Source organism: Haliotis asinina, chromosome 5 (genome assembly GCF_037392515.1).
Source record: "Haliotis asinina isolate JCU_RB_2024 chromosome 5, JCU_Hal_asi_v2, whole genome shotgun sequence".
Lineage (NCBI taxonomy): Eukaryota > Metazoa > Mollusca > Gastropoda > Lepetellida > Haliotidae > Haliotis > Haliotis asinina.
The window spans coordinates 61212070-61236163 of NC_090284.1; the positions used below are offsets into that span (position 1 = coordinate 61212070).

A 24094-nucleotide genomic window follows, 5' to 3' on the forward strand; every position below is an offset into this window, starting at 1 on the left:
TTGTATAATTTCCCTAAAATCTGAGTCGCACTGCGAGCAAACCTTTGCAGTGCGATCACTTCCTTTGCTGACACTGGCAAGCTCGGTTATAACGGCGGCCTAGCTGATTGGCTGCTGTGAGAATGCAGAGCCAGAAAAGGGAGGTAATAAAATTATCGGGCTGACCCTTAGATGCGTCCAGGGTATAGTGGAGACTTATCGGAACGTATACCCTGGAGATATCGAGGATGACCAACTCCTGAATGCCAATCGATATTCAATATAGTTAGTTATACCGGCGTTTAACAGCGTACTATTTTCAGCTTTGACTGGACGAACGTTTGGCTGCCCCCATTTATTTGCCTAGGGTAGACCATTGACTCTGGAATGGTTCTGTTTCTACATTTAGATACCAACGTGCTTTACTGTCACGCCCGCCTCATTGTTCCTTGTGTAGGAGCGATTTGGGTTCGTATAGGTGAAGATCTTCAGATAATTAATTTTATCATCTGTAATAATTCTAGGAAAGTAGAGCTTATTTTTGACAACCATGAAATACAATAAAGTGACGTAAACATAAATTCTTCCAGTTTGGTTGGATTATTGCCAAGAGCGACATGAATTGGAACTCACACTTAATGTGGGTTGTTGCAATGATTCTAGTTGAGGATGATGGTTTGGATGAGGTTGATTATACCGTATTAGGTTGCGTTGGTGCTATCACAATGCCTTATTCGTCATTCATCCATCCCTTTCAACTGGTACATCCAACACATTGGTCACACAATATTAAATTTTAATTGGTTGGTGTCATTAAGTTAGTTAAGACAATTCCAGTTCAGTGAGGGCATAAATGTGTAATTCCTTTAGTCACTTCACAAAATGAATGTTCCGGTATTTCACGATATGACTATTTTATACGTTCAAATAGTATGTCAAAGGAAAGTCTACATCTACAAAAGATATTCTCTAAACGCCAAGTCAAACAATGCCATTCTGGGACAAGAACATTAATGAAAACCATTTAATACTACTGAAAAATTACGAACGGCAATTGAGCTCCAGTTTGTAGTCAGTCATGCCCAGACAGGACATCGTCTCGTCTCATCATATCGCTTTCTCGTCTCGTATTATCGCTTTCGCGCTTTCTCGCCTCCAAAATTTAAGGCGAGAAAGCGATGGCCCTAATCATCCACCATACTGAGTGTGTTGAATATTCCACCTCCAACAGCAACTCCCCACAATTGCTCCGACATTAAACGATGTCTCCCGGGCGCCACTGACGGTGAATACTGGATCTACTCACCTACCTTGGACAACCAGATGGTTCGAATCTACTGTCACAATATGTCAGGCGTACCCAGCGAGTACGTTACCTTGCTCCATACAAACAAGGGCGACTACCCTGGCGTCAAAAACTTTGGCTGCAACGGGGAAGAACCAATGACGGGTCCAAAAGTTGGGGTCACAAACTTCTCGAGAGTCAAGGTCAACGTTGAGGTACGTAAATTATTAACCATAAATAAAACTGATTAAATAACTTTTGTTCGGTGAACGCCATACTTTGCTCACATAGAGGGGCAGGGCCATCACATTGCGCATGCTTCTCAATAAAATTCATCATCCGCTGTAATGCTCCCGTCGCATGACTAAAACATCACTCTATAATGGACAATAATTAAAATTTTATCGTGTTCGTTAAAATCTGGCAGTCTGATTGGTTAACTGGGAACATTTCTTTTGATTTCATATCCCAATAAATCTAAAAAAAAATAAGCCACGCCCACCGAACCAGACTACTTTCGGACATGAGGAATATCGAGGAATACTTTTACACAGCGAGGGAATTCCCCTGTGAACCTTAATGAACTTTGGACAAACATTGAAGTGATACATTGTGGTTAACACAAACAAACAACTCAGAATTTTTCGTGAACGTTAATAACGTTGTAACGCCTCGAGAAGAGCATGGAACATCAGTTCATGGCATCGCAACCTCTTTCCACTTGCGCAAATACTGCTGCCACTAACAATCCCAGTTCCACTAACTTCATGTCATCGGGGTTCATTTCCAGTTCTCGCTTTTCAAACTGTCTCTCAGTTCGCTGGTAATAATTCAAATGTTTCAACTTGAAACTTTGCCGTTACCGGAACGCGTCACATTGTGTTCTTCCGCTCTGATTTGCAACCCGATGTTAGCTTGGTTCATTGACAGCTGTGTGAGGGTGTTGTATGCTGACTGGCTAACGGTTTGGTAGGCGTGTCATGTTATGTAAATGAATCACCTGAGTCATGTCACGTCATTACCGAATTCTTACTTCGAAAATGTTAATCGGCGGTGACAAAGATGTCTGTTTCGATGAATTTGATTATGTTTAAATAAAGTATTGTTGAAAGCCAATAGTATTTGTTGTTAAATATAATTATAAGGATTGACTGTGTATTTCTTTCGTTGCATTGCGGTATGAAACTGAAAATCAATGTGCAAAGTTAAGGATGTGCACGGATTCTTACAAACGTTTGCACATTGATTGCATCAATGCAACGAAAGAAATACACAGTCAATCCTCAAATAATGAGCGTTAATACGCTTCTTATTACCCTAAAACCAACCATCCAGGTTCCAGGGCACAAAATCGTACCTGTAGAATGTGTTTTGTTGATGTATTTTACATCTTGACATGTAACCACCGACAATATCCCTGTTTCCAAAAACACTTTGTCAAAAGTTTTACTGTTGCAGAATATGACTGTGATAAGAAAGGACTACGAGTTTACATCTTCATCGGGCCAACCCAACCCGTATGGAGAGGGTCTGGACTGCTACAACCGCCATTCTGAGAACGTTCAAAGTGCATGTGGACCCAAGGGGACATTCCTCATTGACACCAGAGGAACCGGGCTGTTGATCAATACAAATGTATGTTTATCTGTCACTTAATTCTTATCTCGACCTACTTCAGTGGGGCTGGGACGGGTACTCGGGTTCTCGAATGCAGCTGGAATCGAATCCTGTTTCTGTAATGACAAGGGCAGATGATGGTTTGTCTTTCTCATTATTGATGTAACACACGTTAACATCACTGGTGTTGTCCGATTAATGGAGCTAATTAACAAGTGAAACCTAAATTTAATCATCTTGTATAAGTACAGCAGGAATAATTATTTCGATGTGTCATCATATCAGTAACAATATTTCCTTTAATTGTAAATACAAATGATTATGACATCCCTCAAACAGATATCAGATGAAGCTTCTCTAAATGTGGATTGGTCTCCCAGTTAGTTCAGCCTATCTTTTCCACAGCATCACATCTTGAAATAGGCTGGCGCTTAACGTTTTATTCCCGGTATGTAAAATTAAAATTAAAACATCACATTATCACGACAGTAGCGACAGTTTACAACGTATTATTACGTTCCATGTCCATACTACTGTCAACCAAGATTGGGTTATTTACACTTGCAGAAGGTGCAGTGTTGAGTAAGACGTAGGACAACAACTTGCAATGATACAGAAGGTGTAATGTTGACTAGGACGTTAAAATCACTTAACCAAGCAGCTTCATATTCCACTCACTCACTCACTCACTCACTATTAATAAAATCAACAGGGACCGTATTTACTTCTGCTACAGATACAATGGCAATACAAGAACGGGAAGTCTTGGGGAATCGCTAGACGTTTCCATAATGGAACTGTGATTGAGATTCTTGGAGGGGGTCCCTGCGGCGGTGTCAAGCCAGCGGGAGATTTGCAGTTTGTGATTAACACAAACGAAGGTAAAAAATGACGAGTTATCTCTGAAACATAAAATACCTGATATGACAACACATGTTCTTTAACTAAGACTTGTTACTTTTGTTGGCCATGAGGGCATTTAGCCTAACGGTGTTTTGTTTTCAGGATTTGTACGTTACATATCAACTCACTCACTCACTCATTGTATCCTTGTAGGTTTTAACTCAAGTAACCTATCTCAACATGTGCTTGGCAACTAAGTCTTGCCAGTTGCACTGTATGGTCACTGTATTAAAGCATAGAAAATACATTTACAAATCAAGATAAGGTCAAGAGATATTACTTGAAATTAATTTCTGGTGTGTTTCAGATCTTGATGCACAGAGCGCAGCAAGCTGTTAGATCAACGGTAGATACTACAGAATACTCATCTGCTTCATACGAGTCATATGTTAGTTTCTCCTAATTTCCTACGATCGAGATGTATTTTCTGTACTGAACATCCCACCCGTTTCTTCTCGAACACATTAGTTGGTATACGTAACTGTACTATAGAAGTATATTAAGTTTGGTTACACACACACACACACACACACACACACACACACACACACACACACACACACACATATACATACATACATACATACATACATACATACATACATACATACATACATACATACATACATACATATATGTATGTATGTATATATATATATACACATACATATATATATATATACATATACACACACACATTGAGTGTGTATATATGTCTCAGCAAAATCTACATACAATACATAAACTTTACCACCTGTACGTGAGATATAACGCTGTACAAGGCATTGATATGCATTGAGCATATCATCAGTTGTAGAATAACCCTCTAAAGCCTGCTTGTGTTTCGTGAATTTTATTTTTCGTGTCTTTTATAAAAAGCATACGGAAATACCGACTCGAAGTGGGTTGAGTCTTGTTAAACATTACAGTCATCAATATACGTTCATTCATTTACAACCTCCAAAACATGGAAAAGATGTATTTTGAGTAAAATTAAATATTCTCGTCCATGGGCCAAAATGTTTTTCAGCCCTGGGCGAGATTTTATGAAATAGAAGAAGCCGAATTCTATCAAAACGCGTTGAGTTTTGTGTCATGATACTATGATTCATTTACAACCTCCAAAACATGGTAAAATATGTATTTTGAATAAAACATAGCAAACATGTCGCACACCTACCCACACCTACGCACACACGGACACACACGTCATTTTTTTTTGGGGGGGGGTCTCAAATTCAATCTCTAAGTTTGTATGACCCGTTCTCTCGTTAAAACTTAAACGCCGAATAAGCAGGGTTCTTTCCCCAACAAGGTTACAATGTGTGAAGCCCCTTTCTGGTGTCCCCTACCACGATGTTGCTGGAATATTGCTAAAGTCAGCATAAAACTAACTGACTGGCTGACTCACTCTCTTCTGTGGATACCGTTACACATCACATAGCTTGAATAATATTTAAAGGAACAGATAGTCTCTATGGTATGTCCACATACGCAAAAAGCCAAGATAGCTCAGATAGATATGGGTAAATGCATTGGGTTAGTCGTGTGCAATTTTGTACTTTACCTGCATTAGAGCAAACATTGGGCTTTCCACACACACCACCTGTACCAGTGTTTGAGATTTCAAGCACTGGACAGATGAAAAGATGCTGGAAGTCATCTCCAGTGTTCATGGAATATATGTTTATCTACCTGTTAAGACAGAGTATTGAAGTCAGCTGCAGGGCCTAGCAACAGCTGAACTGGTTCCTAAAAATGTTCAAGTAGTAGTATTTCTGGGTATCAGCTGATGAGACCCGATGGTTGATCTGACTTCATCCTCAGTTACAACCAGGCTTTGTCAATGTGGTACAACGTGAACCCAACTTCCTCCACCTGCTACAAACAGACAGTACCCGTCTTCCTACACCTGCAAGGTTAATCCGGCTTCCTCCAACCAGGCTTCCTCAACGTGCTACAAGGTAAAAACGGCTCCCCTACCTGCTACTATGTGAACTCGGCTTACCCCACTTGCTACAATGCGAATCTCTCTTTCTGTACCTATTACAAGGTTAATCCAGATTTCTCCAACCGAGCTTCCTCTATCCGTTACAACGTGAATCCGGCTTCCTTCAACTGTTCCAATGAGAAGCAGGCCACCTTCACTTGCTACAATGGAAACCAGCACACAACGTCTTTATTATTTACAACACGACGTTTCTGGGCTACTTCTTGCTACTTTATTCACCCGAATCTTGCTACAGCATGAACTTGGCCTCTTCCATCTGCGTCAAGGTGAGCTGGGCGTCGCTTTAAAGATTCCATTCCTGTCAACACCAGGGATGATCCAGATATTGTATAGCCAAACAATGGCTGAGTGTCAGGGTGGCCGTTCAGTCGACGGACTGCAGTGTATTCTTACAGAAACTTTGGCACCAAAGATTATACGAACTCACTGAGTTCCACACATCTGACAAAAATTAAAATTAAACTAGGCATAAATTATTTTGTGAAAAGCGAGTTTTATTTGAAGTGTGAGCCTTACGCTGAAGAATCTGCATAGGTTATTCTGTTAAAGAGACATTACAGTTGCAAGATACACACAATAGGAACTAACAATATGTATCGTGCTGGACAAAACGTAGCTTGTGACATACAATCCCAATGCAACAGACGCTATACATTTCGGTCTTAAGAATAATGATACAATTCTGAATTAAGAATTTGAAAACCAAAGTGTACGTTTGGAAAAATCTCGTAAACATCTATTTTCCTCTGATTTCAAATGGAACACCCATATTGATAACATTGTAAGGAGCAACGCAATACATTTCATTACTTGCATTCCACAATCTCCAAGAACAGCAACGCTACAAGCTAAATTTGATAATGTTATAATCCCTTTGAAGTATTTACTTTCAATTCTTTTAATAGTTCTGTAAGTCTGATACCGATCCATAATTTAGAATGGGAAGCACAATTCTGTCAAAGCGTCGAGATGTTGTGGTAAAAGGACTGACTGACACACTGAGTTTGTTTTTCAGCAATACTCCAGCAATGTCACGGCGGGGAACCCCAGAAATGGGCTACACACATTGTACCCATATTGGGATTCGAACCCGAGTCTACGGCGTGCCGAGCCAACGCTTTAATCACTAGGCTATGCCGGTAATATGAGGTCCACCACATAATGAATCAAGGTTTCAGAGGTGTTGAGGTGACTTTTATGCACAAGGATCTTTATGTGAAAACAATAAATAAATACATATAATGTTAAGCAACATTTATACCAGATCCCCTTTTAAGTACCATTTATGATAGTAAATATACCCCATTTGTAAACACAGCTGTTTTGGATTTGTTGATATTCAAAGAAAGTTCCAAATGAATTTGTGACATCATCGGGGGATGATGTTCTTATACTGGGTGCATCTTCAGACATAAAAATCTCTCTGCATTTTGAAACCCTCATCCGTGAAGTAGTACACCTTTCACGCCACTGTTAGTGAGCTGAACAACGTTAATGTGCTTATCTAGACCTATGTCATCTGTATTCTTCCAAATATGTTCAAAGAAAACTGAATTGGATAGTGAACAGCATATTTTAGCATGAATTGACATACAACTGTGAAAGGTACATCACAGGGTCACTGAAAATCAGTGATGACACCAGGTGTTCATGAAAAGGGTAAGCATATGTCCAGACTTGATGGCACGACCCGTTATAAACAAATGTTATCAAGCAAACATACATGTACAAATGTAGTATGAATATCGGATGTATAAACCATAAATATGATCACGAAGGCTTGCCACTGGTATAGGCATTTTGAATTATGCGCAGCAGGATCAGTATTACACAATATCCAACCATTTACATACGATTTGCGTTAACGCAATTCATAAACTAACATGCACTGTGAGAGCAGGTATGTTTTGACATTGTTACCTCCACATACTTAACACTGCGTGTAATTTCGCAACGCACCAGGCTAGCTATTCTCGAAACGTTCGTAGGCCTACGAACTTCTCAAGCCCATTCTTAACACATTGACTACGATCAAAGTTAAGAATTCTTAGAGCTACGAACGTTCGAGAATAAGGGCCCCGATCCTAAACATATCGCATATAAAATGGTAGTATATTTGAAAATCAGTTCAATTTGGCTCATATGCATGCTCTTGTAAGAGCAAACAATCACCATCAACGCGTTGTTTTCCTATTCCATTATTTAATCTACGCCCCTTGGAGTGGCTGCCAGAGTTCAACACGCGGTCAGGTATATTGTGAGTGAGTTCAGCTTGGTTTCCGATTTGATTGTGTAATCTAAGACCCTTGGAGTGGCTGCCAGAATCCAACACGCAGTCAGGAATAGCGTCAAGGTCATTGTTAGCAAAGGTGACACTTTCTTCACCTTTTATGTCGGTACTGTGCCTCTTGTTACAGGTAGCCCACGAACCTGATCTGCGGGAACCTTCGTGTTTCACCTTGTTCCAAAACGACTGCAAGAAAAGCATACCATGACAAATAATAATTAAGGGATATCTCAGTCGGACGTTTGCGCACCTTTGAACGGTATGGCGTATTCTCTTCTTGTCCTCTGATTTTACTCCCGAAAAAAAGACCCCGAAAGTACATTAGTATACTCGTCAATACCTTACAGCTGGATGTGCAACAAAGTGAGAAATAAGGCTTCGGCGTTTACCAGCTGTGAGCTCTAAAATATTTTGAAAGACACCCTAAACATAAACAATACATAATCTTTTCTGACTCTCTTTCATGCCTTCAGGCAATTGAAAACCTATCATGTAAACATCCACTTTTAATAGAAATTATTGAACTTTATAATGATCTTGCGACTGGCCAATACGAAAGCGTCTTCTGTTGGTTACCCAGTCATGTTGGAATCTCTGGTTACACTTTGGCTGACCTTGGTGCCAAGGCAGCACTCACTAAATCTGTGACACCACTTCTTATTCCCTACACTGATTTTAAAGCTACCATTAGATCTTACATCCGTGATCTGATGGAGAAGATCGGGACACCCAAGTAGGTATCAATAAATTACATGCAATAAAACCATATGTTGGTTACACCTACTTGGGTTGTCGGTGCAGATTAGAAGAGGCCATTACGTCGTATTGGCCACACCAGATGTACGCATGAATATCTTTTGAAAGGCGAGGATCCTCCGTTCTGCATCCCTTGTGATGAAATAATCACGGTCAAGCATGTCTTGCTTGACTGTGTTGAATATTCCATCACAAAGGACAATTATTTCAAATCAAGAACTATGAAGGACCTTTTTAGTAACGTAAGTTCTTATCTAGTTATTGCATTTCTAAAAGAATTGGATTTGTTGACTGACATGTAAATAAAGAAGTATTTTATGATTGGAAGCTGAATTAGTAACTGAGTTTGTTATTGGCTGTATCCTCGAGGGGGGGTGGGGTGGGGGGTGGGGGGTGGTGAAGTACCGTAAAAGTATTGTCCTCCTGAGAGGGGACGTAAGCCCCAAAACATTTGAAGTCAAATTTAGTCTTCCTTTTTTTAGTCGTAGTATTTCTGTCATTTTAATTTGTTGCTAATCTTGCATACAATCGCCAGCAGCTGAGGGGATGGTGTAAATCCAGTTAGGGACCATACAGGTAGCAGAAGTACTGTAAGTCCCCATGGTCTCTAATATGGTGATCTACCTTCAGTTGTTGGTGATCTATAGCTTGTTTTCATATTGTATTGTCTGAATAGTGGTATTATTTTTAACTTTTCACGCTAGTTTGAATTCTTATTGCGATAATCTAGTTATTTTACTGTCCTTCGTTGACAGGTGTTTTACCATATACATAAACTCCTTTTTTTCAAGAAGGTTCTCGTCACGATATGGCTGCAATATTGCCAATGTGACGTTAAATATTAACTCATTCACTCACCCTATTACCATCTGTGATGATACACACAAACATGGGTGTGGTTTTAGCAAACCTAAAAACCTAATTCAAGGTCACCTTTAACCAAATTTGTTATTTAAGGGTGTAAAATTTAAACCTGCAGACACGGTGTTCATTTCTCAGTGAGGACGCTTGGTCACAGCAGGCCAACTAACTTGTGTGTGAGCAAAATATGGATCAGGTGGTCAGGCTTTGTGACTGTTGTATGTTTGACATACACTGAGGAGGTTGGTCACGCTGTCTAAGACTTGTCAACTCTCGACTGTCGGCGGTCATAATTCAATTGAAGCATAGCCAGCCGTTGAGTAAGCATACAGATATAGATGTTATAGACTCACCTGATCTTCGCGCTTGTACTTTATAATCTGAAAGAGATATCAGCAAATGAAAAGCTTCAGTACGCATTAGTAGTGTTAATAGTATGCATTATGTATTGTAACATAAGGTTAGAATCGATAAACTATTTATTGTTTGTTATGCCAGATGTCAAATAAATTGAAAGAAAGAAGGTTCCTGAAATATTGCCACAGTAGATTAATATCATTTAAAGTGTTTATTCCAGAGGAAGTGACGGTGGAGGAAAATTTGAGTGTGAAATTTATCAATAACTAGGTGTCATAATGTGGGTTTACAACTTATTCAGCTTGACCTGCATGTGGATGATCCAAGAGGTCAAATGGTACAAATGGCAAGTCGAGTTAACTTCATTAAATTGGGGCGTAGGCAATGTTATTAATGTTGCGTTCGTGTGAAGTATGCATGCATCTAAAACATTAAACAATCTTCTTTTTTTAAAATGTTAGGACAGAGCTCACGATGATACTAACATTGATATGTCAAACGGCTGCTCGGATATGCTGACAATCAGCTGATAAAGGTGCACCATTGACGATAACAGACCCAACCACTTATGACATGGTCACGTAATGCATTAGCATTCACTTAATCAGGTCAAGCTGAACAAACTCTATTTCAACAGAGTGAGTGAGTGAGTGAGTTTTAGTTTTACGCCGCACTCAGCAATATTCCAGCTATATGGCGGCGGTCTGTAAATAATCGAGTCTGGACCAGACAATCCAGTGATCAACAACATGAGCATCGATCTGCGTACTTGGGAACCGATGACATGTGTCAACCAAGTCAGCTAGCTTGACCACCCGATCCCGTTAGTCGCCTCTTACGACAAGCTGAGTCGCCTTTAATAGCAAGCATCGGTTGCTGAAGGCCTATTCTACCCCGGAACCTTCACGGGTCCTATTTCAACAGAGCAGATGGAACTATCCACGTTAGAAGCCAATAGCATTGAGCTCGTCATGACCGTAACTAATACCAGCAAAGGGTGCGGAACATCAGGGTATCCCAGGTGATAGTGTCAGACACGTATATTATTTTATCACTATTCATAATATACCTCTACACTAACCCATCAATCATAAGAAGGTCTTATTGACTGAAGGACCAGGAGTACAAAGTATAAATAACACAAACAAATCACAACCCTGACGCATTCGTCAATGGTCATCTGTTATCCGAGAAGATCCGGATTAGAACTGATCTTCAGCGACCAATGCTGGTGGCATGAGGTGACTAACGAGATCGGGTGGTCAGGCTCACTGACTCGGCTGACACATGTCATCGTATGTCATTTGCACAGATCGATGTCCGTGTTATTGGTCACTGGAATGTCTGATCCAGACTCGATGATTAACCAACTGCTGCCATATATTGAACTTTTGCTGAGTGGAGCATTAAACAACAAACAAACAAACCAACCAAATAAAACAAACAGATAAATATGTGATACAAAGTGATCTGTTGTAAATCATGCAGATGGGTCATTCCCACATTTTTCTGTCGTTTAACTTGTGGATGATCTGACCGATATTGGGACCAAGAGGATTGAATCCACATTACTTCATTCACCTTAACTTTGTTGAATTCCTCCTGTGAAAGTGTATCGTTCTTTTGATGATGGAACTGTTCCGACATTACGTTGCGAATGCTGGGTCCTGCTAGGGCATCTATGCTGACATGATCTATGTTTAAAGAAAACCTCCCACGGTTAATGGCGTATAAGAGCTTTAAGTACATGACAGAAGTAATCCATTGTTGCCTTTTCATGAATGATACAAAACTGGTAATTCTGAATATTGATATTAATCTACATCAAATATTATTGACATAAATACACCCGATCTTACATCACAGTAATCAGTTTGACGCAATATGGGTGCCCTTAATGGTGTTGAAATTACAGAACATCAGATATGTCCTGCAAGAATTGCATTCCGCCATAGAATGTAAAATGAGTGTATTAATATGTGTCCGAAATCAGATATGACCCAACAAAAGTTTTCACTTGATTTTCAAGCGTATTTGAAGATTGTTATTGAACCACGTGCATCTTGTTTGCTGCTGAGTGATAGTGTGCTATATCTACAAGAAAATGGGACGTGTTATTGAAGCACATGAATCAAGTGTGCTCCCCTATCATTGTGTGCTACCTCTATACTAGAGACTGGAACACGTGTTATCCAAGCACATGAATTACATCTGTGACTGAGTATGATAGTACAGAGAATGAGGTTACCCGGTTACAGTGTGGAACCATACAATCAACATTCATTCAGATCTTACCTTTCTGTGTGCAGACTGGCTTAAACTTCGGAAACATCGTGGCTAGAAAAAATACATTTCGTTTCATTATGTCCTCCAAAGTTAACATTTCGGTATTATATTAGGATAATTATTAGTATCTGAATATCTAAGTATGATAGTAACATACTAACCCATAAAAATTGAAAAGGAACCCCAGGGAGACCAGGGATTCAGAACCTGAGGAAATCTAGGCTTACTTCATTTAGGGCATAAGCATGGCAGAGTTGGCTTGGCAGTAGGGAAAATAATGTGGTTCAGGGACTAAACCCAGAAAAGTTACAAGTACAATTGATTGTATACAGGTATTGTTCGGAAAACATCTCAGCAGTCAGTTCTGAACACGAATTTGTGATGTGCAGTAGTACCATCCCCCATGATTTCTTGAACATTCATACGACCAAAAGCCGGATATTACACCATTGAAATAACGTACACATAGTAGGAAATGTACGCTATTACCGTATTTACACATTTGCAGATACTTCCTAACTTCGAGCAAATGTTTCATACAAATCTCTACTTTTGAAACATATGATCATCAAACATTTTCGCATGCACAAGCACCTCCGTCTTGCATGCCCTGATCGGATTGTCAGGGATTTCCAAGCATGAACTGCAAAACAGATACCCCGGTAAATACAGTATTTCCACTGTAGTCCTTTGAATTCAATGGCTTTTGAAATTTCCGATTTTGTTCTAAGATTTCTAGGGCGAATTTACATGTGAATTTACTTAGACTGGGAAACACATGTACATTTTCAATTTTGCAAGCGTTTACACACCTTGGATATTTATGCATCATACCGGATTTGAGGAGTATGCATATTAACGGTTCATACATGTTCACGTTACCTGTTCTCAAGCAAGATGATCATATGTTTGCATCAAGTGAATAACTTGGTTCATGTAATTTCATTTTCTCACATTGTAGCACGCTTGAAAGCAACGTTCTCGCACGTCTCCCTAGCTGTCCCAGTAGAATTGCATTTTATCTCTCTCTTGGATGACAGTCAGATACACCACACGTAATTCTGTCTGTGTTTTATTGTAATTAGCAGTTTCTCCTTGAGTAGCATATACAAGAAATTTACGTAAGGTCCGTTATTCAAACTGTTATGTAATTTCCGTTACAAAAAGTATAAACGATATTAGCTATTGGTCAGAAAGAGGTTATGGTATTGTTAGGCTTGTCAGTACCCTAAAAGTAACACCAACCCACAGCCATCACCCCGCCCTTGGCCTATTGGCCTAACCCATCCAACACCCTCTCCCTCTCACACACATGCACACACACATGCGCACGCACGCACGCACGCACGCACGCACGCACGCACGCACGCACGCACGCACGCACGCACGCACGCACGCACGCACGCACGCACGCACGCACGCACGCACGCACGCACGCACGCACGCACGCACGCACGCACGCACGCACGCACGCACGCACGCACGCACGCACGCACGCACGCACGCACGCACGCACGCACGCACGCACGCACGCACGCACGCACGCACGCACGCACGCACGCACGCACGCACGCACGCACGCACGCACGCACACTCCCCAACATACAAATCGCTCTGGTCCACAGACCCGATATTTGAACCCTTTCAACAGACATCATGTATATGTCAAGAAAGACACGCACGTTAATAGCAGTGCTCAGTCATGAGTATCACCTCATCATGTGTTTCTAATTATCTCGAGTGGCGTGGTCGGACGCGCTAACGAACCCCGTGTATGACAGTTATATGACAGAACCTTTGCAATGCATGCTGAAATAGTGTCAGTCTTGTAACACTGTGTCTAACCATTACCGCCTATTTACGTGTACTAAATATATGAGAAACCTAACCCTGGTCATACGAGATTTCAAGGGTACTGAATTGCATGTCCTTGAAGCACAGCATTTGCATATGTTACACGTGTTAAGAAACACATGGAAACAGATTTACACACTGTGAAATACATGTATATGCATAGATTGTTTGTTTACTTTAACACCCCTTCAAACGTGCGTAAATCTCAAATTTACGATTTCAAACCTTGTTCATATGGCCGGATGAACTCGGATGAACCGAGTATTTCCTAATGTTAGTAAATCTGGGTAACACACCCCTTGTGGTGATTATAGACCCAGTTTAACTGCATGGCTGTGACCAGTACCTTCTCATGAGGGCACCCGTGGCGAGTCACCTCCTAGTGACTAAGGACTAGAGCTAAGAGACTAAGAGCTCGCCAACCCGGGTGGATCCGGGTCAGCAAGGTTCAAAGCACCCAACTGCTGGCCGCAAGGAGCAGCGGAATTGGGCAACTCGTTTGCCGTGGGTTGCGTCATGTGTCGGTGGAGGACGGGATCCTGGTGGTTGAGGGCAACTGGGCCTTTAACCATGTTCTGTTTGCCTAACACAACACTTCGGCCCTTACTTCACCTTGACGGGTGGTTGAATGGGCCCGATTCAACCAATCGACTGGTCATGCCGAGCCCTGTGCATAGATTATTTTTATATGCCATTGCATAAATTTTATTTGGACTTTTAATTCCGGTCGTGGCTTAATAATTGTTCATCGACCTTTTCTGATTTTGAAATGCATTTTTGAAGTTCTGAACTTTGCCTAGAGTCTTATGCCCAGAATATGGTGGCTCAGGAGCCAAACTGGTGGAATCATTATTTCTAATTCTTCTGCTGGAGTATATCATCCGGGTATCCTTGGTGCCGCAAGCTGGAGACCCACTTGCTATTAGCATTATCCTCGTGACACTCCGTGGTGGGTGGGGAGCGCGGATGATGAAGCATGGCTTATGAAATTCCACCCAAAAAACCCAAAACGTCCATTTGAAATTGACCCTGTTGATACTGACCACAGACTGTATGCATCGATTGAGTACTGGTCGCGTTTCCATGTGATTGAGACTCTTGCTGTAGCCAAGGATATTCAAGGTATTGCTGGGGATGTTAAAAAAATTAGACACTCATGTTCGGGTGCGCTGCTACTTGAATGCGGGAAAAAAAAAACAATCAACCTACCTGATGAACAATAAATCTTTCGTAAGCATTCCGGTCACGGTCTCTGCTCACAAAATATGGAACACACGTAAAGGTATATTTATATCGTGATCGATTGTTTGATGATATATGTCGGACCTTGATATAGTATCAGAAATGAAGGATCAAGGTGTGCTTTACGTCAAGCGCTTTTCAAGTGGGAAAAACAATGAAACCAATACGTATCTGTTTACCTTTTCATCTCCAAATGCGCCCTAATCAGTGAAGGCAGGCTATTATAACATTCAAGTTGATACATACATCCCCAACCCGCTCAGGTGTTTTAAATGCCAGAAATATGGACACGGTGTAAATACTTGCACATTGTCTGCTGTGTATGCTCACTGTGGTAAGAAAACACACACAACAGAAGATTGTACTAGTGAATTTAAAAAATGCACCAACTGCTCGGGGCGCCCATTCCTCATTTCTAAACAGTGTCCTATTTGGAAAGAACAAACGGAGACAAACAAAATAAAATTTACTCAGAATATCTAAAAAAACTGGTAAAGAGACCTGATCTTCCAAAAAGTTATGCTACAGTAACAAAAACATCATCTGAGCCTAGCTCTAAAAAAACAAAATCATCCACAGGCTGCCAAACCACCTTGACTTGGGTACATTGCGACTCTTCACAGTATTTTTACCCAGCTATATCATCACATACTGGGGAATCACTTCCTAGAACATGAAAGTCTCCTTCTGATCATAAATCATCTTCCCAATCACGCTTAGAATCTCAGTCAGCAAACTGTTAAATGTAAACCTACGCCTAAGCCTGATGCTTCAAAACAACAAAGTGACAGAGCCTCTAAAGGGTCACAAAATAGAATCCAGTTGTTTAACAAATATGAGTCTCTGGGAGACATGGACGTATCTGAAAACGTCCATTCTAGGGCACATAGGTTGTCGTCCTCCAAAAACGTGCGGGGTAGATCCCCAATAAATACCCCCAAAAGATAGTTTATTCCAGTAGTATTGTACAGTGGAACTGTAGAGGACTGAAGGCTAACTTACAGGAATTGCAGCTATTAGTCCAAGACTTTATACCTTAAGCGATCTGCCTCCAAGAGACATATTTAAAACAGACAGATACCTTTGATCTTCGTCATTTTAATGCATATCATTGTTTTTCACATCCGGGTGATAGGGCCATTGGAAGATCATCCATTCTAGTCAGACAATCGTTATTCTGAGCCCTGTTTCACTAAATACTAATATGCAGGCTGTTGCTGTGAGAATTACTTTACATGTAGCGTTTCCACTATGCTCTGTCTATATCTCTCCGTCTTCAACATTTGACCAACTACCGCAGGCCTGTATTATAATGGGAGATTTAAATGGGCACAACCCACTCTGGGGTAGTGCAACAATAAATGGTAAAGGTAAAGTACTGAAGGAATTTTGTTCAGATAATGATTTATTCATTTATAATAATGGTTCCAATACATATCTACATCCTGGTACAGGGACCTATTCTGCTCTCTGCCTGTCATTCACAAATTCAGAACTACTAAATGAATTCGAATGGTCAGTACACGATGACGTCTGTGGAAGTGGCCATTTTCCTACTATACTAAAACCAGTGACTCCATCAGATGTACCTCCAGATGTACCAGATGGTGGAATTTTAAAAAGGCTAACTGGGCTTTGTTTGCAACATTGTGTGTTGCAAAACTTAAACCTGACCGTTTCACCGACGCTCCTGATACTATTCATTGTTTTTTGGATGAATGCAAACAAGCTAGGAATGCATGGTAAAAAGCAGAACATTATTTCCGTCGCCATCCTGTGGTGCATAATTGAAATAAATTCAAATTGTAAATGCTAACGCGCGGCGTACTTTTAAACAGAATAAACGCCAACCTTGGAAAAATTATGTATCTAACATAAATTCTCGGACACCCATGTCCAAGGTATGGAACATAATCCAGAAAATTAAGGGTAAATGTGCTAAATCTAGTGTCCATCATCTCAAACATGGAGATCAATTACTTACTGATAAACCAGATATTGCAAATAAACTGGGTGAAACCCTCACTAAACACTCTTCCTCTTCTAATTATATACCTAAATAACCTGATAACAGATATACAATGTGGTTTCCGTAAAAACTGAAGTACTGTCCATTACCTAGTGCGATATTTGTTAAAAACGCACTAATTAATAAACAACACGCTGTGTCTATCTTCTTTGATTTAGAAAAAGCATATGACACAACCTGGAAATATGGCATTTTAAGAGATTTACATGACTTTGGCTTGCGAGGTCGTTTGCCTGAATTTATAGCCAACTTTTTTAAATGACAGACAATTCCAGGTCCGCGTGGGTTCTACCCTCTCTGAGCATTACAATCGGGATCAGGACGTTCCACAACGTGTCTGCCACACTTTTTAGCATAAAATCAACAGTTTATCTAAAGCTTTAAACAATTTAATAGATGGATCGTTATTTCTGGATGATTTTAATATTTCTTGTCGTGGTAAAATATGCATACTGTTGAACGGCAACTACAGTTGTGTTTGACCTAACATTAACTACATTAATATCAGAAACTAACGAATTGCAATATAAACAAGAATACAAACCCTTATTTACAGATGGGTGAGAGAAGGGGGCGCATTGACTTGTGCCACACTCATTGGATCTAGGACAATATCTACTAGAATATCAGATAACAGCTCTATATTTACTGCAGAAGGAAACGCCATATTAACGGCTCTTGAATATATTCAAGCCATTAAAAATCTTTTTTGTAAACATCCACTTTTAATAGAAATTATTCATTTATATAATGATCTTGCTACTGGCCAATACGACATCGTGTTTTGTTGGTTGCCCAGTCATGTCGGTATTTCTGGAAGCACAATGACAGATCTTGCTGCCAATGCAACACTCAACAAATCTGTGACACCACTTTTTATTCCATACACTGATTATAAAGCTACTATTAGATCCTATATACGTGATCTGATGCAAAAGAAGTGGAAAAGCCAGGTAGGATCAATAGATTGCATGCAATAAAACCCTATATCGGTTATACCCACTTGGGTTGTCAGTCCAGATTTGAAGAGGACATTGTGAGACGATGTCGTATTGGTCACACCAGATATACACATGAATACTCGAAAGGTGAAGATCCTCCGTTTTGATTTGAAGTTTGAATTAGTAACTAAGATTGTTAATGGCTGTATCCTCGACTGGGGTTTTAGTACCATAAAATTATTGTCCACCTGAGAGATGTCCCAAAATATTCCAAGTACATTTAGACTTCCCACTGTTTCTAATCGTAGTACATGTGTATTTTTAATTTGTGCCTAGATGTGACTAAATTGCTAAACTCTTAGGGGATGGTGTAAGTCCAGCTAGGGTCCATGCAGGAAGCAAAGGTACTGCAAGTCCCTATGGTCCCTAGTATGGTGATTTACCTTCAGTTGTTGGCAATCTATAGCCTGTTTGTATATTGTATTGTCCGAATAGTGATGTTAGTTTTAACTTTCCACTCTAGTTTCAATTCTAATTGTGATGTTCCAGTTGTTTTACTGTCCTTCGTCGACAGGTTATTATAGTATACACATACATGTATTCCATTTCAGTGTTAAATGTTCTCGTCACGACATGGTTGAAATATTGCCGACGTGACGTTAAATAATAACTCACTCACTCACTCACTCATGCGTACCTTCTCATGCTTAGTATCTGTCTGACCACCAATGAGAGCAGTATACATGACAGGATGCATAATGTCAAAATTGTTTACAAAACACCCGAGATGGACAACATCATCAACCTGTCAAGAAGAACGTTGGGAAGTGGGCCTACCTGGGAAGCTAAGTCGATGTACCAGTTGTTCCAACCATTGCTTTTCTCTTGTATCTACCAATTCAAAACAATTCAGGCAGTCGGGAACATCAACAGATGTTTTCAGTAATGGCACAATATTGCCGTGTTCTGTGTGGATGCTGTAATGAACAGCCAGATTTAGCTGGTACATCGACCACTGAGACTGGACAAACTCAGGCGATAGCACAACGATGACCCAGTGAGAGTATTCCAGGAACTCCTGAAACAGATCTATGATGTACTTCCCACCACAGCTGAAATCCCGATCGTATTCAGCACATTTTATGCCATACTTCCTGGACTCCAGTTTGTTGATCAAGTCTATAACCCACGTAGTGTCGGTATTTGCGTGGCAGAAATACGCCACATATCTCTTGAAATCAGCGTTGCGTTTCGCCATTTTGTAACCTAAGATACTGTTTTATAGTCCGTAACCCAGTTTGTGTCAGATCTGACGCAGCAGAAATATCCCACAGATCTTTTGATATCTGCGTTGCGTTCCGCCATTTTGAAACCTAAAATCCAGGTGTATACCACGTCAGGATATACTCCTGACCTAGAACTCTGCCCTAGAAAATCCCCGATAGCGATGGCGAGGGACCATATAATAGACTCCTGATGGTATCAATTCAAGTCATGAATCACGTGGGGCACACACTGCACATTGAAACGTTCGTATTCGGCTCTTCTCATATGATTCTGGGTCATAGGTATTCGTGTTAAGGAAGTAGACATTTGATTCTTGTGCAAACACACCTAATGTGCGGTACACTGATTGTTGCTTTTGTCACTGTTTATCACCATCCCAAACACCCTATAATATGCAATTCGGAACATGTATGATAATTTGCTTAACCCCACACGTTTACATCCCATGTCTGATACCGCATGAGTGCAACACAGCGACATATTTCACAATTTTTATTGTCGTAGGTGTATCGAAGCAGACTACCCCTCTAAACTTCACAAACCTATCCCCGAAAATGCTAATTGACAGTCCACTCATAAAAGAAATCAAAGAACAAATTTATATAATTTCCAAAATGAAATATATTATGTTATGTTGCCTAACGCCGCGCTCACAGTATTCCAGCTATAATGCGGCGGTCTGTAGACAATCGGGTCTGGACCAGAAAATCCAGTGACTGACAGTTTGAACGTAGATTTACGCAAATGGGATAGGATGACACGTGTCAACCAAGTCCGGGAGCCTGAACCCGTGAATATTCGGGTTATAATACTGGACTTCCGTAACCCATGCTTGTCGTATGAGTCGGAATCGGGTGGTCACATACATGCTATTGATCACTGGATTGTCTGCTCCAGGCGCGATTATTTACAGGCCGCCGCCATATAGGACTCGATTCCAGCTCTACCCGAGTACCCGTCTCAGCCCAAGATGCTAGACTGATGGAAGATACTGCAAAAGACACATTAGCCTCATACGGCTGATATTACTTTCTGCTAACATATATTTTCGGTACTGCAAAACCAGTCCGTTTCTTCACGAACAGATCAGTTCATTAACGTAACTTGCCTACAGAAATATATTAAGTTGGCTTTTAAATGCTTATATGCTTATAATCAAATCTCTCTATTCCCGGAGAGGCCGAAGGTCGAGAGTGCAAAGACAGATAACAATAATCATAATCATAATGTTTGCTGACGATATTTTCTGTGTACAATAGGCAGGAACGTGTATATACATACCACATTTGCGAATATAAATATTATTAGTGTTTACCAGCAAATAAAGTTTAGTCGTCAGAATATATATATGATAATACCGCGATAGACATTTTGTCCTTAAATCAGTGTAGTAAGGGCATGCCAACAAATTGTGGAACTCATCTTCAAATACGGTGAATGTACAAAATGTACGTTATCTGTTCAGTTTTTTTTATTATACTATGTACCTTTCCTGATATAAGATCATGTGAAGAACATCTAAATCTGGATAATGAAACGAAGAATTTTCTGCGACTATAATCGTGAAAGTATTGCTCGATATTTAAAACAGATATAATAGAACCGTAAAACTGGATTTGTGCCACTGTATTGAAAATGAATAACAAGCCTGGTCTGGCGTACATATCTTTTAATTTCTTTGATTACAATGACTTTGAGCAAGTGATCTCTGGTGACAAAAATACATCAATTTTGAAAATTTCAAAGTCGTTACCTATAATTTATATTTTCTCTTTCTTAGTAAAGTACAGATTCTAGTAGATTTGTTGGGTTGAGTCCCATAAGAGATTCAAACCCACAACCTAATGTCAGGCACCTAATCGCCAGCACACAAAGTCAATCGCCTAACCCGCTCAGCCACCGCGATTTCCTCTTCAAATCACGGATGGAACTCAATCCAACAAAAGTACTAGAATCTGTATTTTACTAAGAAAGTGTAATCCCAAATATAACTCAATTCGGAACAATTAGTAAATTTCAAACATTTTTTACCCAACTGGATTTCCGTTTCTGTTAGCGTCAAAGCAACAAATCATGTTACAACATTTCTAATGAAATCTTCCCGTGTGGACCCGGGACAGAATGTGTCCACAGCACCCCATTGCTTGTCGTAAGAGGCGACTAAATTGGGCAACCTGTTTGCCGTGGGTTGCGTCCCGTGTCGGTGGAGGACGGTAGTCTGGTGGTTGAGAGCAGTAGGAGACTGAACCATTTTGCTCCTATTGCTCAACACACCACTTCGGCCCTTACTTCACCTAGACGGGTGGTAGAACTGGCCCAGTTCTATCAATCGGCTGGTCACGCCAAGCCCTGAGCTACAACTATGTAATGCTCAAAATTTATAAAACTGTTGCTTTGATTTTTCATGCTTGGCTATTTTGAAATTGTTCGTTCAAACCCATCATGTTATGTATGTTTTTGCCTAGAGTCGTATGCCCAGAAGGCGGTGGCTCATGGGCCAATCTGGTGGAACTATTAATCTTTTAATTTTTCTGCTGGAGTATATCATCCGGGTATCCTTGGTGCTGCAAGCTGGAGATCCGCTTGTTTTTAGCATTGTCCTTGTGATACTCCGTGGTGGGTGGGGAGCTCGGATGACGAATCATTACCACTTAGCATGGAATACCAAACCCCAAACAAAAAAACGAAACGTCCACTTGACATTGATTATGATGAACAGCGACCTTCGAAATCCGTTGATTATTGGCCTCGTTTCCTACTTCTTGAGACTCTTGATCAAACTCCATTAAAGCTGAATCCGTTTGCTATATCAAAAGGTATCCACGGAATAGCAGGAGAAATTAAAGATGTGAAACGCTTGCGTTCAGGATCTCTGTTGCTTGAATGTAATAGAAAACAACAAGCAACCAATCTGCTGTCCACTGAAATGTTTGTTGGAGTTCCGGTTAAGGTGTCTGCACATAGAACTCTGAACACCAGTAAAGGTATTGTAAGAGATCGAGACCGTCTATTTGCAGATATGACTGAGTTTGACATTGTATCAGAAATGAAGAATCAAGGAGTGATAGATGTAAAACGATTTTCAAGCCGGAAGAATAATGAGGTTGTTCCAACTAACACGTACCTGTTTTCATTCTCTGCACCAAATGCACCAAAATCAATCAGGGCAGGTTACTGCAATGTTAACGTTGATTTGTACATCCCCAATCCTTTGCGGTGTTTTAAATGCCAAAAATATGGACATGGTGTGAACACTTGCACATTGTCTGTTGTGTGTGCTCACTGTGGTGAGAAAACACACACAACAGAAGATTGTGACAGTGATTTTAAAAAATGCACCAACTGCTCAGGCGATCATTCGTCATTTTCTAAACAGTGTCCTATTTGGAAAGAGCAAATGGAGATAAACAGAATAAAATTTACTCAAAATATCTCCTTTTCTGAGGCAAAAAAACTGGTACAGAGAGCTGATCTTCAAGAAAGTTATGCTACAGTAGCAAAAACACCATCTGAGTCTAGCTCTAAAAGAACAAAAACATCAACAGGCTGCCAAACTACCTTGACTTGGGTCAATTGCGACTCTCCACAGATGTTATACCCTGCTATATCATCACAGACTGAGGAATCACTTCCTAGTACATCAAAGTCATCTTCTGATCACAAATCATCATCATCTCAGTCACACTCAAAGCCTCATCCGACAGCTGATAGTCAACACACTGTTAAAAGCAAACCTAGGCCTAAGCCTGATGCTTCAAAACACCAAAGTGGCAGAGCTACTAAAGGGTCACAAAACAAAATTCAATTGTTCAACAAATATGGGTCTCTTGAAGACATGGACGTTTCTGAAAACGTCCATTCTAGGGCACATAGCTTGTCGCCCTCCAAAAGAGTGCGGGGTAGATCCCCAATAAATCCCCCCAAAAGATAGTTTATTCCAACAATATTATACAGTGGAACTGCAGAGGACTGAGGACTAACTTACATGAATTACAGCTATTAGTCCAAGATTTTACACCTTCAGCGATCTGTCTGCAGGAGACTTATTTAAAACAGACAGATACTTTCGATCTTCGTCATTACAAAGTATATCATTGCTTTTCACCTCCAGGTGATAAGGCCACGGGAGGATCTTCCATTCTAATCAAAGACAACATTATCCATAGCCCCGTTTCACTTAATACTAATCTTCAGGCCGTTGCAGTACGACTAACTTTGCACGTTGCTTTTACATTATGCTCACTCTATATCTCTCCGTCTTTGACGTTTGCCAAAACTGATCTTCAAGCTCTGTATGACCAACTCCCGAAGCCCTGTGTTATAATGGGAGATCTGAATGGGCACAACCCTCTCTGGGGTAGTGTAACTACTAACGCTAAAGGTAAATTGTTGGAGGACT

The 24094-nt window shown here is 40.4% G+C and overlaps 2 protein-coding genes across 4 annotated transcripts; one reads left to right on the plus strand and one right to left on the minus strand.

The window, feature by feature from the left end:
* The first annotated feature begins 1287 nt into the window (after positions 1–1287).
* LOC137283757 (A disintegrin and metalloproteinase with thrombospondin motifs 9-like) lies at positions 1288–8229 on the plus strand. Of its 3 annotated transcripts, none has more exons than XM_067815428.1 (5): positions 1288–1479; positions 2723–2899; positions 3618–3762; positions 4092–4172; positions 8213–8229. In XM_067815428.1, exons 1-4 carry the CDS (start codon positions 1303–1305, stop codon positions 4121–4123), a joined length of 531 nt encoding a protein of 176 aa, XP_067671529.1. In that variant the 5' UTR covers positions 1288–1302; the 3' UTR covers positions 4124–4172; positions 8213–8229. The 3 variants fall into 3 exon arrangements, with proteins under 3 accessions (XP_067671529.1, XP_067671530.1, XP_067671528.1); XM_067815429.1 differs by lacking the exon at positions 8213–8229 and adding an exon at positions 5612–5640; XM_067815427.1 differs by lacking the exon at positions 8213–8229 and having other exon boundaries at positions 4092–4327.
* Positions 6271–19837, minus strand: LOC137283756 (uncharacterized). Its single transcript, XM_067815426.1, has 5 exons — positions 19246–19837; positions 12352–12393; positions 11638–11750; positions 10053–10079; positions 6271–8268 (listed from the first exon to the last, which is right to left on the minus strand). Exons 1-5 carry the CDS (start codon positions 19664–19666, stop codon positions 7924–7926), a joined length of 948 nt encoding a protein of 315 aa, XP_067671527.1. The 5' UTR covers positions 19667–19837; the 3' UTR covers positions 6271–7923.
* Between the last annotated feature and the right edge of the window lie 4257 nt (positions 19838–24094).

Bases quoted from the DNA above. Each gene is read 5' to 3' on its own strand.
- LOC137283756 (XM_067815426.1), bottom strand. From the start codon at position 19,666: ATGGCGAAACGCAACGCTGATTTCAAGAGATATGTGGCGTATTTCTGC. The intron at 12,394-19,245 runs GTAGGCCCACTT...TATTTTTTCTAG, and splicing joins ACATCGACTTAGCTTCCCAG to CCACGATGTTTCCGAAGTTT. The intron at 10,080-11,637 runs GTGAATGAAGTA...TATCTCTTTCAG, and splicing joins AGGAATTCAACAAAGTTAAG to ATTATAAAGTACAAGCGCGA.
- LOC137283757 (XM_067815428.1), top strand. From the start codon at position 1,303: ATGGTTCGAATCTACTGTCACAATATGTCAGGCGTACCCAGCGAGTAC. The intron at 1,480-2,722 runs GTACGTAAATTA...TTACTGTTGCAG, and splicing joins GAGTCAAGGTCAACGTTGAG to AATATGACTGTGATAAGAAA. The intron at 3,763-4,091 runs GTAAAAAATGAC...GGTGTGTTTCAG, and splicing joins TGTGATTAACACAAACGAAG to ATCTTGATGCACAGAGCGCA.